General features: G+C 39.2%; 1 protein-coding gene and 1 non-coding gene across 9 annotated transcripts in view; one reads left to right on the forward strand and one right to left on the reverse strand.

Moving 5' to 3' along the window:
* Window positions 1-16,474, forward strand: part of SLC25A12 (solute carrier family 25 member 12) — a 229,822-nt gene extending 213,348 nt beyond the window's left edge. For all 8 annotated transcript variants that reach the window (XM_078327393.1, XM_035304539.3, XM_078327395.1 and 5 more), the window contains 5 exons: window positions 7,769-7,909; window positions 10,759-10,897; window positions 13,709-13,867; window positions 13,995-14,085; window positions 15,785-16,474. In XM_078327393.1, the coding sequence (XP_078183519.1) occupies window positions 7,769-7,909; window positions 10,759-10,897; window positions 13,709-13,867; window positions 13,995-14,085; window positions 15,785-15,986 (732 nt within the window). In that variant the 3' untranslated portion in view covers window positions 15,987-16,474. The remainder of the gene's footprint in view (window positions 1-7,768; window positions 7,910-10,758; window positions 10,898-13,708; window positions 13,868-13,994; window positions 14,086-15,784) is intronic.
* Window positions 445-551, reverse strand: LOC118154850 (U6 spliceosomal RNA). Its single transcript, XR_004745103.1, has one exon. It is a non-coding gene; the product is annotated as a U6 spliceosomal RNA (small nuclear RNA).
* Window positions 16,475-19,054: the final 2,580 nt, after the last annotated feature.

Raw genomic sequence — 19,054 nt, forward strand, 5'->3', positions numbered from 1 at the left:
ATTCTGGTTATCAGCCCTTTGTCAGATGGGTAAACTGCAAAAATTTTTTCCCATTCTGTTGGTTGCCGATCCACTCTAGTGACTGTTTCTTTTGCCGTGCAGAAGCTGTGGAGTTTCATTAGGTCCCATTTGTCTATTTTGGCTTTTGTTGCCAATGCTTTTGGTGTTTTGTTCATGAAGTCCTTGCCTACTCCTATGTCCTGGATAGTTTTGCCTAGATTTTCTTCTAGGGTTTTTATGGTGCCAGGCCTTATGTTTAAGTCTTTAATCCATCTGGAGTTAATTTTAGTGTAAGGTGTCAGGAAGGGGTCCAGTTTCTGCTTTCTGCACATGGCTAGCCAGTTTTCCCAACACCATTTGTTAAACATGGAATCCTTTCCCCATTGCTTGTTTTTATCAGGTTTATCAAAGATTGTATAGTTGTACGTATGTTGTGTTGCCTCCAAAAATATGGAACGCTTCACGAATTTGCGTGTCATCCTTGCGCAGGGGCCATGCTAATCTTCTCTGTATCGTTCCAATTTTAGTATATGTGCTGCCGAAGCGAGCACCACACTTTTGATTTCTGCTGCAGGTTTTGTTTGTTCTTGGATTTCATGTAAATGGAGTGTACAGAATGTGTTCTTTCATGGCTGGCTTCTTTTGCTTAATGTTTTCAGAGAGTCATCCTTGTGTGGCTATCAGGTTTGTGTTTGTTTTTAATTTTGCTGAGTATTATTTCATTGTATGAATTTACCACAATTTGTTTATCCATTCTTCTGTTGATGGATGTTTGGGTTGTTATCTATTACAAATAATGTTGCTATAAACATTCTTGTACAAATCTTTTTGTCAACCTATGCTTTCATTTTTCTTGGGTGAGCATCTAAGAATAGAATAGAGTCGATGTATATTCAATTTAAAATAAACTGCCAGCTCTTAGAAGTGGATAGACTATTTTATAGTCTCCTCAGCAGTGTACAAATATTCCAGTTGCTCCATATCCTCACTAATGTTTGATATCTGTAGCATTTTTGATAGTAATCATTCTAGGTATGTGAAATAGTATCTTATGATTTAAATTTGCATTTCCCTGATTCCTAAAGATGTTATCTTTTCATGTGTTTTTGGTTATTCATATATCTTTGTGTATATGCAGTTTTTTGGACAGATCCAGAAACTTAAGTGAGAATAAATTTAAATATCTTTCCAAATTAACAAAGCAGAATATTAAAAAATCTAAATGGACTAGCCTATATGTACCCAGGAATTTCTAATGGTCTCTTTAGTAAGTACCTGGTTTTTTTACAATTGTTAAACTCAAATCGGAGATCAGTGATAAACTTACCTAGCTGACTGCATTACCTCTTTCAGAGAGTATATACTCCTGAGTGGATGGAAGTCATGAAACTCAAAACTTAACTTATTGCTCAGCAAAGGGCTGATGTCACCCCCTCATGTTGCAGGTGAACTACGACAGCCCTATGTGAACACTATTTATGGAGGACACATTGCTTCCCTTTGTGTCTTGCTTTCAGTGTGCATAGAGCTCTTGCATGAGTTAGTGCACAAGACTTCTGTGAGGCAGATAGAGCAGTTGTAGGAATGGAGTGGTTATGCTGAATGCAAAATCTATGACAATCTAGGTCAATAGTCTTCCAAACCTAGAATCTTTCAACTCTCCCATGCTTCATCCCTTCAGCTTAAGCATGTGTGTGCACACACTGCACATATACACACCCTTCCTTCATATTGGTAAAGCAAAAAGCCCACTTGTTAGGTAGAGCAGTTACTAATCCTGGGGGCCAAGATCTGTAAATAGCCAGCTCCTTATGATGAAGAATTCTATGTCTACCTCAGCAAGCTGAGCTTGCACATCTCTAAAGCGTTTGGAAACAGCTCTTCCACCTCCCACCCCCAGGAATCAGTGCAGTCCAACTTTATGCCTACATACTTAAGTGAACACATATATAAGCGTACAAGTTAAAAATCCTTACATATTTATGTCAGAAGTGGCTTATGATAGGTACACAGGGATTTTTCACTCTTGCTGTCTTAGTTCATTGTGACTGCTATTAAAAAATACCTTCGACTGACTAACTTATAAACAACAGAAATTTATTGCTCACAGTTCTGGAGGCTGGAAATTCAAGATAAGGTAGCAACAGGTTCAGTGTCTGATGAGGGAGAGCTTGCTTTCTGCTTCCAAGATGGCACCTTGCTGCTGTGTCCTCACATGGTAGAAGAGACAAGGCAGCTGCCTTCAGCCTCATTTATAAGGGCACTAATCCCATTCAGGAGGGCAGAACCATCATGACTTAATCACTTCCCAAGAGGCCCTGCTAGTTCAAACATACGAATTGTGGGGAAACACCAACATTCAGATCATAGCACTTCCTTTACCCTAGTTAGGAGTGTATATAGTATTAATTCATAACACCCTGGCATATCTCATCACTCAGCAATGAGCACATTGCAGTTTATTTCTTTTAAACGGTCACTATCCTATTTTAGAAAGAACCATAGCATTTCCTATTGCTTTACAAAAATATGAATGGTTGGTGGTATGCAAGACTAAGTCACAGTCAGTTCCTGTTCCTCTTGAGTCAGTCCTATTGACAACTAGTTCTGTGACTTTTATTGTTTGTCTGGTTATTTTAAATGCACATATTGTGTTCATCTGGAGCTGATGTGACCTTAAATAAATTGAAGTTAGATTTTCATCAGTCTCTATAAGGGAAGGCTTTATAATGAGTTGCTTAGATTGGATATTTTGTGGTTGGAGGGAAATTATTTCAATCTATAGGACACAACAGTGTTGATCAAAGAAAGAAATAAACAAAGGATTTGGCACAAGCAGGGCCCAGTCTCCAACCTCTTTGTGAACCTTGCCCCGGGGGTAGGATTGAGAGGGCAGAAGGTTGAGTAGGCCTAATCCTGTATATAGCCTCTCGGCCTTAGGCACCTTGGAGACATGGTGACATCTCAGTATTACATCCTTTTCCCTGCTAACTTTTGCTGTCAGCTTTAGTTGATTTTCTCATTAAAAAATTCATATAAGATTAAATGGAAATTTTTTATTCTTTTCATTTCTGTATATATGGGTAACCCTCATTCAAAAGATTTGTTCCCTTTTATGTATCTTTTAAACTCAGTTCTAGAACAAAGAAATGACAACAGAATACTGAAAAATAGAAAGCATCTAAGTCTGTTTTAGTATTAATGCTTGTATCTATTTTAGAAAAATAGGCAGCAAATTTAATGAAGGAAATTTAAGCAATTAAAGAATTAGCCAATTTTGGTGATTTCAAGAGTAAAAAAAATTCAGCAAAGGTCTGGTATAGAGTGGTATGTTATCTAATATAAACATTAGTAACAGAAGCAGCAAGATGTCAAATTTAGCAATGTCCATTTAAGGTTATGTAGCTGTGTATCATTGTGGTTTAATATAGAATTTTATATATCTTAGTGTCTATTATTTCAGATCACTAGCTATATTTGGTTAGGTTTTTTGATGTTCATATGTAATAGATAAGCTTTTCAAAAAGCTTGGATCCACAGTAACTAATGCCAACTAGTTTAAAAAATATATTTGCTAAATTACCAAATTTACCATGAATGTGTATATGCAAGAGAGAACTTAGTTTATAAAGAAGCTATTGTTTGTTTCTTGATGTTGTTGAATAGTTAATACATTCATATGTTTCACAATTTAAAAGGTGCAATATAGTATGCTATGAAAATTGTTTCTCATAGCTACTCAGTTTCTCTTTCCAGGAGGAAATCAGTGTTTTTATTTTTAAGCCACTTTGATTTCGAGAAACTTAGGTAAATTTTGACATATTTATGATCAAATGTGTACCTAATATTTTATGTTCTGTGTATGTCATTTGGCTTGATTTTACTATCAAATCATATTGCCCAATTGAGAGCATAAAATTGTATCTACTTAACTGTTTTCTTGGGAATTTGGATTTCTTCCTGTTCAATTTTGCTATTAGAAGTAGCAAACATGAGCATATTTATAGAAATACAGGTACTTTTTTATTGAAAAGTTACTACATTTATGAAATTCTATATATTAAAGATTATATTTACTGCAAGCATGCTTCTCCTTTGGAAAGCTGTTTTTAAATTAATAATATCATTTATAATCAATAGAGTCTTAGAATAGAATAAATATGACATTTCTCTGAGAGAAAACACCCAGTTCAAGAGTTTGAACATCATAGTCCCTCATTCTGTGTTGCTTGATTTCTTACCAGTATCATTCAACTGATCTCAGATTTTACTCCCTCTTCCCCATCCCCAGTTTAATATGTAGGAGAGAGAGTGTGATTCACCTCAGAGTTTCAAAAAAAACAGTGCATATTTCCCATGTATGTTTCCCTTTAAGTATCATAAACATCCAAAGTTTTAGACAAATTATTAGGTTGCTACAAAAGTAACTGTGGTTTTTGAAGTCTTTATCTTTGCTAAAATTATTCAGTGTTTCTCGAAAGTATTTGCCTTCATGTTCCTAGGCCTGTCATGAGGTTTTAAAAATGTATGGCAATTACCAAAAAAAAAATTTTTTTTTTTTTTTTTTGAGACGGAGTTTCACTCTTGTTACCCAGGCTGGAGTGCAGTGCCGCGATCTTGGCTCACTGCAACCTCCGCCTCCCGGGTTCAGGCAATTCTATCCTGAGTAGCTGAGATTACAGGCACATGCCACCATGCCCAGCTAATTTTTTGTATTTTAAGTAGAGACAGGGTTTCACCATGTTGACCAGGATGGTCTCGATCTCTTGACCTCGTGATCCACCCGCCTCGGCCTCCCAAAGTGCTGGGATTACAGGCTTGAGCCACCGCGCCCGGCCCAAAAAAAAAATTTTTTAAGAGGTAAGGTCTTGCTCCATTGCCCAGGCTGGCCTTGAACTCCTGTGATCAAGTAGTCCCCCCCACTCAGTGTCTTGAGCAGCTGGGACTATAGGCATGTGTCATTGCACTTGGCTTGTATTTTAATTTTTAAAGCATGTACAAATGATGTATTGCCAGGAGCTTTCCTCCCTCAAGCATAGGCATGAAGCAGACTTATAGATGTGTGCCTTGCTATAGTGTCATTGTTTGATTTATTGCACTCTCACTTGCCAGATTATATGTGTTTATAAATGTACATCAGTTGAGATTTGTGGTTATGTCCTGTTCATTGTTGGGATTTAGTATGTGTGCTAGGTAACCAATCTTCAAAGTATACAACAATTAAGGTGTATGTATTTTTAAAATGTAGTCCCAGCCGGGCATGGTGGCTCACGCCTGTAATCCTAGCACTTTGGGAGGTCAAGGCGAATGAATCGCTGGAGCCTAGGTGTTTGAGATCAGCCTGGGCAACATGGTAAGACCTCCATCTCTACAAAAAATACAAAAATTAGCCAGGTATGGTGGTGCACGCTTGTAGTCCTAGCTACTTGGAAGCTGAGGTGGGAGGATCACCTGAACCCTGGGGAGGTTGAGGCTGCAGTGAGCTAATCCTGCTACTGCACTTCAGCCTTGGTGACAGAGTGAGACCCTGCCTCAAGCAAACAAACAAAACATAGTCAATTATTTCTCTTTATTGTACCATTTTTGTAGAGTTTCAGTAGAAAGCCTTTTACTTGTATACTTAAAAAATTCTGAAGCATTGTTATAGTATAAATCTCAATCAACTGGCAATTATTTCTAAAAGGGTGCATGAGAGAAGGAAGGGGAGGAGGCAGCTGTGGGGCGTTGGGGACATGGATTGGAGTACTCCTGCCCAGCAGGATGTTATAATTTACTAATGATTACAAATGTGAAAGACCTTTGTATTTATTTAAACATAATGTCCACATTTAACACTTGGCACTCAGGGGCTGACACTGTCCGGTAGTGGCAAATTTGGGGGAATTAGAATAAAAATTCGCGGTTCTATTCTTTTTTTAATCTGCTTTAGTTAGAACATAAAGCCCATTTTCCAAAAGATAGTCTTTGCAACCATTATTTAAACAAGTGATTTCAGGGAAGTAGTAAACTTTTTAAATTGGTTTGGTCTTTAATACTAGCTACAGGAGCAATTACTTGGATTATCATTTTAACATAATTTTTCACCCAGCAATCCTTTTGAAAGTATTGTTTGCTTCGATTGAAACATTAAAGTGCTTCCTTCTGCCTGCAGTGCAACAGATTAAAAGAGAGAGAAATGCAGGCAAATCAACATACAAAATTGGGTCAGTACATCGTTGGGGCACCTGTGTGCCAGTGGTCTGGATTGTGTCAAATTGAGGAGTTACAGGAAACCAAGAGAGACAGCAAATTGCTGCACCTCCCTGCTCAAAAGACAAAAAGGGGATTAAGTTCCTGGGTTATTCAGGACAGTAAGCTGTCCACGAAGAGAAGAGGAATTTAGTATCAGTGCTGGCAATTGTGAATATTGAAATGAGTTAAAGAGTCAGGATTGGAATAGGGATAGTTGGGAGATTTATAGTCCCAAGGCATTAGGAAAATAGACTAAGCCATGTTGCTGTTCCTTAGAAGTGGGTCTAGGAGGGCTTTGGGTTTTAGATAAATGAGCAGGAATGTGGGCAAAGGTTGAGCACTGAAGTGCCATTGAAAGCTGCATGTGAGTTTTTAGGTATTGTTTGTAATGTTTCTATATCTGTGGAATTATAGTGCCCCAGATTTCATATTTCACATGTGATATGCTTTGAGTTTAGTTGTGATTATATAAAATGATTTGATGATAGGAATATAATTAGGACTATTATATGAATATGGTTATGATTACATAATGTAAACAGCTACTGTTGAAGATTTACAAATGGGATTTTTCATTTCATGAAAGGAGATATATATTTATTTTATTTATTTTTATATATCCATGGTTACACACATTTTTTCTTTCTTACAGAAACTAAAAAAAGAATTTGGGAGGTGTTTTGTTAAACATTTTTTTTTTTTCCTCTACTAGTTAGTAGATTTCAGGTGCAAATATACTCTCATTATCCAAATTCAAATCTCTGTCACTCACTGCAAGAATTTGGAATGTGGCTTTGATCTTGAGGGTGTTGTACTCATGGTGACTAGATGTTCCATTTCCCAGCTTTGCCTTGAAGAGTTTTTCTGGTTTTGTCTTGAAATGATACGAAATTTATCTTTCTAAATTCTTCCCTTTTGTGTCGGTATAGCCATGTACATGTATCAGAGTTTTGCTTAGGATAATACACTTTAGAATTTGAACTGGAGGAGACTTTTCCCCGTCTGACTTAAGGCACCTCTGTGGGGCCAAAGTAGTTTTAATTGCTCTACGATTTAAGGAAGCAGAAGCAAGTGGGTATGCTGCCAAGAATGCTTGCCACAAAAAGGAAAAATAATTGTAGCTCTGAATTTTAGCTCTGGCTTATAAAAGATGACAGTTTTCTACTGTCTCTTTTTCTTTCATTGAGTACCCTGCTGCCACATCTGGCTTTACTTTTTTTTCCCAAATGGGTTTATTAGTTTTGTTATTTTGAATGTGGCTGGAGTGATCCTGGAAAGACTGGTCCGAGAAACAATCTTGACATTTCAATTAGAAACAAACCCAGAGGTAGATTGACCTGAGACCGAGTTTGGGACCATCCATCTGAACTTCTCCAGGGTCAGTAGTAAGCATCAGACTGTCATTCCCCCATGAGGAAGGCGGTTTCACCTCCTTTTCAAGATGGTAAGATGTAGAGGCTTTTCTGGATTTTCCTTTTTTACGCTGCCAGTCTGGCTCTGATGTGGAATCTGCCTTTCTCTTCTCCCTTGCCTACAGGCTGGAGGCTCTCAGGTCATTTTTACCAACCCATTGGAGATAGTGAAGATTCGTCTGCAAGTAGCTGGAGAGATCACCACGGGACCTAGAGTCAGCGCCCTGAATGTGCTCCGGGACTTGGGAATTTTTGGTCTGTATAAGGTGGGTAGGTTTCCTTGAGTCACCTCAGTGGAGAGGTTGTAATATATTCAATAAAAATGTGAAAGAATATGGAAACCAGACTTCTCCACTCCAAATTGAAAAGCAATCTTGTCCAGCAGAGTAGTCTGTGGAGTAGAAAATCAAACAAAAAGAAAAGAATCATGATGCTTGCATGAAAGGCAGTGGGTTACACATGCAGCCTCTCCTGTTGTCATCTTCAGGCTTTTATGAAGCTGCCAGCAGGGAGGCCAGCACCACAGACCTGCTGGCCTCAGGCTCACAATCTTTCATTTGCTGGGAGGCTTGGGAAAAGTTTCCTTGGTGCTTTCTTTGGGCTGCTTTAGGACTTCAAAATAGTCTTATGTTTATTTCCAGTCTGAGTTATCTCGATTGTTATCTTCCCAGTGGGAGCTTTTCTTTGTCTTAATAATTTGACCACAGTAAAACAGTAGTAGAGTTTTGTAGGATTCAGGTATTTAAGAAGTTAAGTGGTAGGATTTGTCAATAATGAATTCCATTAAAAAAAAAAAAAAAAAAACCAACAACACAGTGCTGTACTTTAACAAAATGCCAGTCAACAGATTCCTACCCTGTGGGTATACTTATTCCTATCATTACAGATCAGATGTAATGGAGCAGAAGCTATTATTTTTCTTAAACAAGAAAGAGTATTTCTTTCCATTCCTTTGCCTGGTATAAGGGGAATACGTAAATTTAGCCACTATAGGCAACTGTGATTCCACAACATCTGATATAGATCCATCACTGCAGAAATGTGTAAATTTGTTTCTTTAACTGCAAATTAGAAATTAGGAATTCTCTGTAATCCCAGAACTTTGGGAGGCCAAGGTGGGTGGATTATGAGGTCAGAAGATCGAGACTATCCTGGTTAACATGGTGAAAACCCATCTCTACTAAAAAGACAAAAAATCAGCGGGGCATGGTGGTGGACACCTGTAATCCCAGCTACTTGGGAGACTGAGGCAGGAGAATTGCTTGAATCCAGGAGGCAGAGGTTGCAGTGAGCCAAGATTGCGCCACTGCACTCCAGCCTGGGCGACAGAGTAAGACTCCGTTTAAAAAACAAAAACAAAGAAATTCTCTAGATTGGAATCACACAGCTACAGGGCTCTCTGGAGACCAATAAACAATGTTGCCTGTCTCAAGGGAGCTTCATACAAATTTTTGCTTCCTCCTTCCCACTCTCAATTTCCATCCTTTTTGAATTCCCTTTGAGAGATGAATTTATTAATATTGCTTTTCTCTGTATTGTCTTTTAGTGAGTCCTTTTTTTTTTTTTTAATGTTTGAGTTTGTCTTTAAAAATCCAGGGCTGGGAGTACTGGCTCATACTTGCACTCCCAGCACTTTGGGAGGCTGAGGCAGGTGGATTGCTTGAGCCCAGGAATTCAAGGCCAGTCAAGGCAGCATAGCAAGACCTTGTCTCTACTTAAAAAAAAAAATTAGGCTGGGTACGGTGGCTCACGCCTGTAATCCCAGCACTTTGGGAGGCCGAGGCGGGTGGATTACGAGGTCAAGAGATCGAGACCATCCTGGTCAACATGGTGAAACCCCATCTCCATTAAAAATGCAAAAAATTAGCTGGGCATGGTGGCGCACGCCTGTAATCCCAGCTGCTCGGGAGGCTGAGGCAGGAGAATTATCTGAACCTAGGAGGTGGAGGTTGCGGTGAGCCGAGATCGCACCATCGCACTCCAGCCTGGGTAACAAGAGTGAAACTCCGTCTTAAAAAAAAAAAAATTAGCCACCACAGTGGTGCACACGTGATGTCCCAGCTACTCAGGAGGCTTAGGTCGGAGGATCGCTTGAGCCCAGAAGGTCAAGGTTACAGCGATCTGTGATTGTGCCACTGCACTCCAGGCTGGGCAATACGTGAGACTCTGTCTCAGAAAACAGCAATTAAAAAGAATAAAACAGAGTCATTTAAAAAACAAGCACCAAGGTGGAGTATTTGCCTAGCTAGGTAAAGTCCTGGGCAGTAGAATGATGTGGGCTTCTGACAAAGCTGAGGGATGTGTTCTTTGGGACCTCAGTCATTGGGACAAGCTGTCTCTGGGTGATTTTTTGCTCCTGTGGAAACCTGCTGCTAAAAAATACTTTGTCTGTCGGCAATGTCTCTTTCATTGCTTGATTTCCTTTCTTCCCTTCCCTCCCTCCCTCCCTCCCTCCCCGCTTCCTCCCTTCCTTCCTTCCTTCATCCCTTCCTTCCTCCCTACCGTCCTTCTTCCCTTCCTTCCTGCCTTCCTCCCCCCCCCAAAAAAAAAAAAAAAAAGAAAAAAAAAAATACTTTGTCTGCTGCTTAGGACATGGGGGATGAGGAGAGAAGATTTGGGTTCCTTTTCTACTTGCTCTAGAGTACTTACCTTCCTTCACCACTGCCTATAGCTTTTTACCTGGCACTACAGGGATTCTCAGCTGGTGTAAAAATTTAAGAGGGTAGCTCTCGTATGTTTCTACCACAGTGAGAGATTAATTAATTTAAAAAACCTTCAATCTCTATGAGAAATGCCAGCAAGTTCTTAGCTTTCAGAATACTGTCATTACCCAGTTATTAACTTTGGGACTGCAGGATTCACCATACTTTCACAGACTTTGAGATATGTGGATTTCCCTATTCCCTATTCCCCACTCGTCTCCCCCATCCCCCATTTCCCTTGCACATCAATTCTAATGCTGTTTGAGGGACACCTCAGGCTTGTCACTGAGGGACACTTCAGGCTGTTTGAGGGACACCTCAGGCTTGTCACTGACAAATGTCACCTGGATCCCATTTGGCCATTCACACTCAGTTTACACACTGTTTTGCACAATTTCCTCACCGTGTGACAGGGTGCCAAAGCGTGTTTCCTCCGAGACATTCCCTTCTCTGCAATCTATTTTCCTGTTTATGCTCATTGCAAACTGCTTCTGGCTGATGAAAACGGACACGTGGGAGGTTTAAATCTTCTTGCAGCTGGAGCCATGGCAGGTAACTACAATTTTTTTTTTAACTGAAAGAATTCTCCCATTATTTAAAAAGTAGAGAATCTCTATGTGCTTTCCCTCTTTATTTCTGGAAAGATTATTGTTTGTACCTGACTTAGTTTAAATGTAATCACTTTTTCTCCTTTGTGGGATGTGCTGTAATTCTGATGAGAGTTAATTACATTTGCATAATGTGGATAAACAGCTTAATGCAGCTTAGCAACTCAGAGCCAAATTAGATCTGCCCATCTAAATTGGGCTTTCATCATTAACATGTTTCTTATTCTCCTGTGCCCCTGAAACCTTGAGTGCAGCCAAGCTAAGCATTAAGGTGGAAAAGTTTTTCCTCAGGTCACTCTGTCATTAGCCAGTTGTGGTGGTGCATACCTGTAGTCCCAGCTACCCAGGAGGCTGAGGTGGGAGGATCACCTGAGCCTGAGAGGTCAAGGCTGTGGTGAGCCTCACTGTACTCCAGCCTGGGTGACAGAGTGAGAGCTTGTCTCAAAACAAAAACAAAAAAAACACTTTGTCTTCTATTAATTGTTATTTGCATAAGTTATTCTCTGTATTAGGCTAATAGCTTCTTGAGGACAAGAGTTTCATTCTGTGCATCCTTGCCTTTCCTATGTGGCCAGTGTAATAATAGGAGCTCAATAATTATCAACAACATGAATGAAAACCTTCATCTCATCTAAGACACCAAATTAGGCACAGAAGAGATTCCATTTGAAAGAGGAGTCTCGCAAGGGCAAAGAGGTATTAGGATGCTTCCTTCTGACCTCACAGGTACAGCCTGACTCTTGAGTTAGGAAGGAGCTGACTTAGAATAGAAGGAGAGAAACAGGTATTCTTGGTTGTACCAACACTCCAAAAAAACAAAGGAAGGAAGGGGTGAATGTTTGCTCTTTATACAACCAGTAATGAACCATGATAGAGCTCAGTATGGCTCTGACCAGTTAGGCTTATGTTCACTGCATGGCTCTTCCTTGCTGGGCTCATTCTCCTCTGGTGGCTCTTGCTAAACATCAGGGCAACCTGAGCAGCTCCTAGAGTGTGCTGTGCTTGGTATGTGGCAGGAGCCCCTGGGCCTGAGAGTGTTGGGATGGACCACCTTGTTGTTCTTGCCTGTGATGACAGCAGATGACTTGTGTTCATTAAGAAACAGTCCCAGGGACCTTATGGACCTTATTTGGGGCCCAGCAAGTCCTTTGTCCTCTAGCAATTGTAATTTCAGTCAGTTTTGTGTTTAAAAGCCAGTAAAGTTACCTGCTTAGTCTTGACAGTGAGTTGTTTGTAGCAACCCCTTTCTGGTACTTACTAGTCTCCCACTTTTTTTTTTTTTTGAGACGGAGTCTCACTCTGTCATCCAGACTGGAGTGCAGTGGTGCAATTTTGGCTCACTGCAACTTCTGCCTCCCAGGTTCAAGCGATTCTCCTGCCTCAGCCTACCAAGTAGCTGGGACTACAGGTGTACAGCACCATGCCTGGCTAATTTTTGTATTTTTAGTAAAGACGGGGTTTCGCCATGTTGGCCAGGCTGGTCTTGAACTCCTGACCTCAGGTAATCTACTCACCTTGGCCTCCCAAAGTGCTGGGATTACGTAAAAGCATAAGCCATCACTTTTGGTCCAGTCTCTTACTTTTAAATGGGGCAGCATTTGCCTTCCAGGCCTTTCCTTGTGCTTTACAATCAACAGCAAAAAAACAGCCAGAGAAGAAGAGTCTAATTGTGGACAGGTGTTTGCCGACTGAACCAAATAAATATTTTCATGGAGCTGTCAGCATCAACTTCTTCCCCACAGACATTTGATGTCAGTTTTCAGAATGAGATGATTTTTTTCTGATTTTTACCAGTAAACCTTTGCAAGCAGGCACTGAGAACATTCAGAAGACTGTCTTCAAAGGGAGGCAGTTTACCTGGTTTCATCTGAATAGGGTGCAAGGCCATGCCAAGGGGTATTTGCATCCTTCTAACAGAACCCCCTACAAGGCTGCCAGCTCCATCTCCCTAGTGATGGCACAGTGATACTTGGGCCAAATTGAATTTCTTCCCCCTGGGGAAGATTATGTTGCTCCTTTGCTCCCTGTTTTGTTTTATAAGTAAAAGGTGTGGTTGTGAAATCCATCTTCTGTGTCCTGCTGCTGATCAATCTCAACATGACCCCAGGGAGCTCAGGCACAGGGGCCTTTCCATGACCAGCTCGCTATTGTTCCTTGACTGGCTGCCTGGCTGCCTCTCACTCCAGTTGTAATGACTTTTGTCATGTAAGCATGTCTGAAAGGAGTCACAGTCAACTCTCAAGTTACCCCTTCAAACAAGTGAGTGGTTATGAGTATTGATATTCACCTCCCGCACTACAGTTGACAAGAATCAGCAAAAAACAGTAGTTTGGTGTCAGATACATTTAGCAACTCACTAAAATGATGTTATCCTTTTTTCTTTTACATAAAAATACTTATATCTTATTTAAGATAAAAAGAGGTAAAATAATTGAAACTGAAAGGGAACACTTGGAAATTGTCTTATTAATATTGCTACTTTTTTTTCCCTCTCACAGTTATTTGGAATCATGCAATGTAGAGTGATTCTTTTTAATTCAGGAAAAAAAAAAAAAAACTAATAATTTTCCCCCGATCGCACTGAAACAGCTAATTGGCTTCTATGTTCTTTCCTCATTAGTACCCAGGCATCTATTTAAAGAGTTTTGAGTTCCACTCAAGTGATTAAAGTTGCAGACTCTATAGTAGATGTTAGCAGTATTCCTATCTTTTATAAGGTACGCTGGATAAATTAAATGTGGCTTTCTCCTGAAAGGTGTGCCAGCTGCATCTCTGGTGACCCCTGCTGATGTCATCAAGACAAGACTGCAAGTGGCTGCCCGTGCTGGCCAGACGACATACAGTGGTGTCATCGACTGTTTCAGGAAGATTCTCCGGGAAGAAGGGCCCTCAGCATTTTGGAAAGGAACTGCAGGTAGGCAGGGGCTGGGGCCATATGGAATGGCTGGCTGGCTCTAGCGTCCTCCCCTGTGACTCAGTGGCTGTCTTTACCACATTTGTCCTGGTTGTAAGTCTCCCCTGCTCCTGCTTCTCTTTTTCAGCTCGAGTGTTTCGATCCTCTCCCCAGTTTGGTGTTACCTTGGTCACCTATGAACTTCTCCAGCGGTGGTTTTACATTGATTTTGGAGGCCTGTAAGTCAGCTGCTTAACTCCTTTACAAAGAAATCACTAAAACAAAACAAATGTTTGTTCTGTCTACAAAGGCATTTTTGGAACTCTTAGAAAAGTGATAAGACAGAAACTTTAAGATGAATGCATTTAAAACAGTGAGCTTAAGCATTTGTGTTAAGTTAGTAAAACTGTGACAGAGTGATATTGTACATAATATTAAGCAGCTGTTTGGGGGATTTTAGGGAAGCAGCAATTTTTTTTTTTTTAAAGACAGTGTATGCTCTGTTGCCCAGGCCGGAGTACAGTGGCATGATCTTGGCTGACCGTAGCCTCAACCTCCCTGGCTCAAGTGATCCTCCCACTTCAGACTCCTGAATAGCTGGGATCACAGAGGCACACCGCCATACCCATCTAATTTTTGTATTTTTTTTATAGAGATGGGGTCTCACTGTGTTGCCCAGGCTGGTCTCGAACTCCACTGGCCTTGGCCTCCCAAAGTGCTGGGATTACAGGTGTGAGCTACCATGCCTAGCCAGGAGTCACCAAATACTGAACTTTATGGAGTTCTTACTATGTGGATTTTATTATGTGGCCCTTTCACAGAAGTAATATAAATGTATACCAGTAACACTTTTGTGAATTTTTTTTCAAAGTCCCAACCCCTTTTGCAATTTATTATTAGTTAGGTATAGATCGATGGTCTTGGAGCTTATTTACTGGAAAAAAACAATAAATTTGAACAGAGGTTAAGCCCTTGGATATAATGACTATTGAGATGTAGGTCAGAAATTGGGCATCTAAAAGCTTAACACTTGAAGCTTGCACTGAGAAGAGGAATTACTAGTTGAATTTTCTGGGTGGGGAAGTTGTACCCAAAGCAAGCAATTATTAGCTTTTCAGCAGAAAACCAAGTACCATTCCTGAGTCCTCACACCATAAATCTGTGAACTCCTCTGTGCCAGAAGGCCACGTAGGGAATCAGCTGTTGAACCAAGTGGAGGGACTTAAGCAAAAAAAGTGAGAACCACCGTCTTACAATTCCATTGTAGAAATGTGAAGGTTTAGGCTTTTCCATGCTTTTATCTTCTGTAAAAGAACTAAATCTATTTCTCTTTAAATAATTTAATTGATCATCTTTATGAGTCTACTATGTAAAAAGTTAACTTTTATAGTAATGTCAAAAGAAAAACATATACTTAAAAAAATTACTTTCATATATGCTTAATGCAGAAAATTTGGAAAACCATAAAGCATAAAGAAAAAAACCAGGCTGGGTGTGGTGGCTCATATCTGTAATCCCAGTGCTCTGGGAGGTCAAGGCAGAAGGATCATTTAGGCCAGAGGTTCAAAAACAGCTTGGGCAACATAGCAAGACCCCATCTTTACAAAAAGAAAAAAATCACCCATAATCCTACTTCCCAGAGAGTCTTCACATTTGAGTGTCTTTTCTTCTGACTTTTTTCCTCTGGATCTGCTTATATATGTATATAAGCATTGGAAATAAGGCTATATATCTTATAAATCAAATATGTAGATAAATTACTGTCAAAGCAGCTATAAATCATGACTGTGATTTCTAATCACACAGCACAAGTGCCATGGAAATGGTTGAGACAAACACTCTTCTTTTTGGCACGTGGGTCTGACTGAAAATGTCCAGCTATAAGCCATCCTCATCGGTCTTGAGCATGCTAACCACTGGCTTTTTTTCTGTCAACAGCAAACCCTCTGGTTCAGAACCAACACCTAAGTCACGCATTGCAGACCTTCCTCCTGCCAACCCTGATCACATCGGTGGATACAGACTTGCCACTGCTACGTTTGCAGGCATCGAAAACAAATTTGGCCTTTATCTCCCCAAATTTAAGTCTCCTGGTGTTGCTGTGGTTCAGCCAAAGGCAGTAGTGGCAGCATCTCAGTGATGAGACAACTATTGAGTGTGGCAAAATGGCATCTTGAAGAAAGCAGCCCTGTAATGTATCCAGTCAGCTGCATGGTGCTGACTGAGCTGAGGAGTCAAACTATTCTTTCTATATGACATATACATATACTTGTTTATAAAATAATCATTTGCCCAGGGTAAAAACCACAATGCTGTTTCAAGCTTTAGTCTTATGTGTTGAAATGTTTTTCTAAGCCTTGGCATGAATTAGTGTTCTAGACTCTGCTTTGCACAGCTCGCACTTACAGTGATTGTACATATTGTACATCTTTGTACAGAGATATCTTGGCTCCTCATCCCAACAAATCACATTTGTAGAAATGTAATGCAGTTCTGAGTGGCTTGAAATGTACAGAATGTTTTGAAAGTGTTTTATTAAGAATCACACAAAAATAAATGTATTAAAATTAAATTCATTCTCTTATTGGTGACTTACGGAAATAAAGCATCAATATTGGATGTATTTAATTCCTAGTTTGTTTTCCATTCTGGAATAAAAAGGTATTTGCTGATAAAAGGCATAATGAGACATAGTGCTGATACCACTGAATAAGTGATACGTTGGAAAGATGCATGCCAGTAGATGCCAGAGGACCAGGCTGATGACTTGTGTGTGCTGATGTGTTTCCATTTGTATTTAATGTGTGTGTAGACCCTCCTCTGTTCATCAATCAAAAAGCATTTCCTAGGCAGCTCCTCTCCTGTCAGTGTGCATACAGAAATAGAGACATCTCCATCATTACTGGCTTAGTTTTGCTTTCCTTTGACACAGCAAGGCAAAGGCCAAGCTTTTGAAAGAGTAAAGGATACTTTCACAATTTCCCTTCATATGGATATGATTCCAGTGAAAAATAAAATGCACACCAAAATGTATACATGTAGTTGGATTTTTCTTCATAAATATACTGATAATGCTTTTTGTTCTGATTGACTACTGATTCCAAATAACTCATGATCAGGTTTGCCCTTTCCTCCACCTTTATAGAAAATAGAAAAATTAGTTTAGAAAGGGCTAGCACAGTGTGAGGGAAGGGAAGAAGAAAGAGAAGAAAAGCTCTATATAGTGATTTAGTGCGGTCTAGGTTCTTACTTTGGAATCCAAATGCAAACTGTTCTAAAAGTCACTCACCCAGGGTGTGATTACTAATTTTGATCTAAACGTGCATTTTGACAGCCACATCTACACTTTGATATGGATGTGATTTGATGTGCAGCATCAGAATTTATTTACCTTACCAAAGTGCTCTGGGAAGACGTTATTGCTACTGCCAGGAAGCTGGGATATGAGAATATATGCAAATATTTTCAAGAGGCGAGCCTCGAGACAGACCAAGTGACTTAGTATCCTCCACAGTGCTCCTCTATTGATGGCTGACAGCCCTGTGACCACAACTGTAGGCTCTCTCGAGGTCCTCCAGGAACAAAAGAATTAGCTTTGAAAGCAAGTTATTTCCAAATGTATTAGATTGGTATGGGACAAATAATAATATGGTTGTTTTGCTACTACCACTTGTTAGAAATATATAAGTAGTCCATGGATATGTGATTGCAAAAGAATCCTATGTATGTATCTGGTATAAAGATGGGAAGTGTCCTGTTTACCCTGCTTCTACCTCCACCACTTCCTGGCCCAGAGGTAATCACTGCTAACAGGTTAGAGCATGAATTCGTAGTCTGTTTTTCATACCTCTATATAAATATATGTGTATATTTATATTTTTAAAACAGGATTATGCTATGTGTAATTCTGTGTCTTGCTTTTGTTCACTTAATGTGTTTTAGATATCTTTCCATGTCAGTTTATAAAGATTTATTTTTAATGGCTGCATAATATTTCATTGTATGGGTAATAATACTTTTCATAAATTCTCCCTTATTGACATTTACTCATTTTTTTCACTACAAACAATGCTGCTTAGTGAATGGCAGACATCTTTGTACACATATCTTGAGTGCATATGAATTTCATTAGGATATATATTTGGAATTGGAATTGAAAACTTGTAAGATGAGCTTTACATTTTTATACATAATGTTACATTGTTCTTCATAAGGAATTACTAATTTACTTTCCTATTGACAACGTATGAGAATGCCTATTTCTTTGCAACCTCAGCAAAGAGGGATATTAGTCTTTTACATTTTCGGCAAATCATGATAGGTGATATGGTTATTTTATTTTTCTAATTACTAGTGAGATTGAATATCTTTTCACATTTACTGGTCATTTGTTTATTTTCTTATGAAATATCAACAAAGTGCATCAAATATATATGTATATGTGTATACACAGATACCTACACACATACATATTTTTTTAATGAATGATAATGTGCACACCATGTGACCACCAGGTCAAGAAGTAGAACATCTCCAACACCTCAAAAGCTCCCTGTATTTCCCTCCCTAACACAACCCTCTCTGTCCACTTTAACACCATCCCTACTCTTTGTTTTGCTTTTCTTCATAGTTTTACTACCTGTGTAATAAAACTACGTCTCTAAAGACCATATTTACTTTCTATTTTTGGAATTTATATGAATCAAACTATATTGTATACTTTTGAGACTGATTTCTTTTGCTAAGCATTATGAGATTCATCCTTATTGTATGTAGCTATAGTGTGTTTATTCCATTGTATGAATATATTACCATTTATTTTTCATTTTACTCTTGATAGACAATTTGGATTTTTTCCACTTTGGGGATATTTCAAATGGTGCTACTATGGATATTTTGAACAAATATTCTGGAGTTTGCATCTTTAAAAGGACATATACATAAGAGTGGAACCCAGATCATGCCAAACTGTTTTCCAAAGATTCTTGTACTGATTTACATTCTCCTCAGTGTGTATTGACTTTCCCCAGCCCCTCAATCTGGTAGATGTATAATGGTATCACATTGTACTTTAGATGAGCATTTTCCTCATATGGAAAAAATATATGAAAGGTGTTCATGAGGCTGATCATATTTCATGTATTTTTTGGCCATTTGAATTTCATCTTGGTAAATGAAGTATGTTAAAGTTTTGCCCATTTTTGTCAT

The sequence above is a fragment of the Callithrix jacchus genome, chromosome 6 (genome assembly GCF_049354715.1).
Source record: "Callithrix jacchus isolate 240 chromosome 6, calJac240_pri, whole genome shotgun sequence".
Taxonomy (NCBI): Eukaryota; Metazoa; Chordata; class Mammalia; order Primates; family Cebidae; genus Callithrix; species Callithrix jacchus.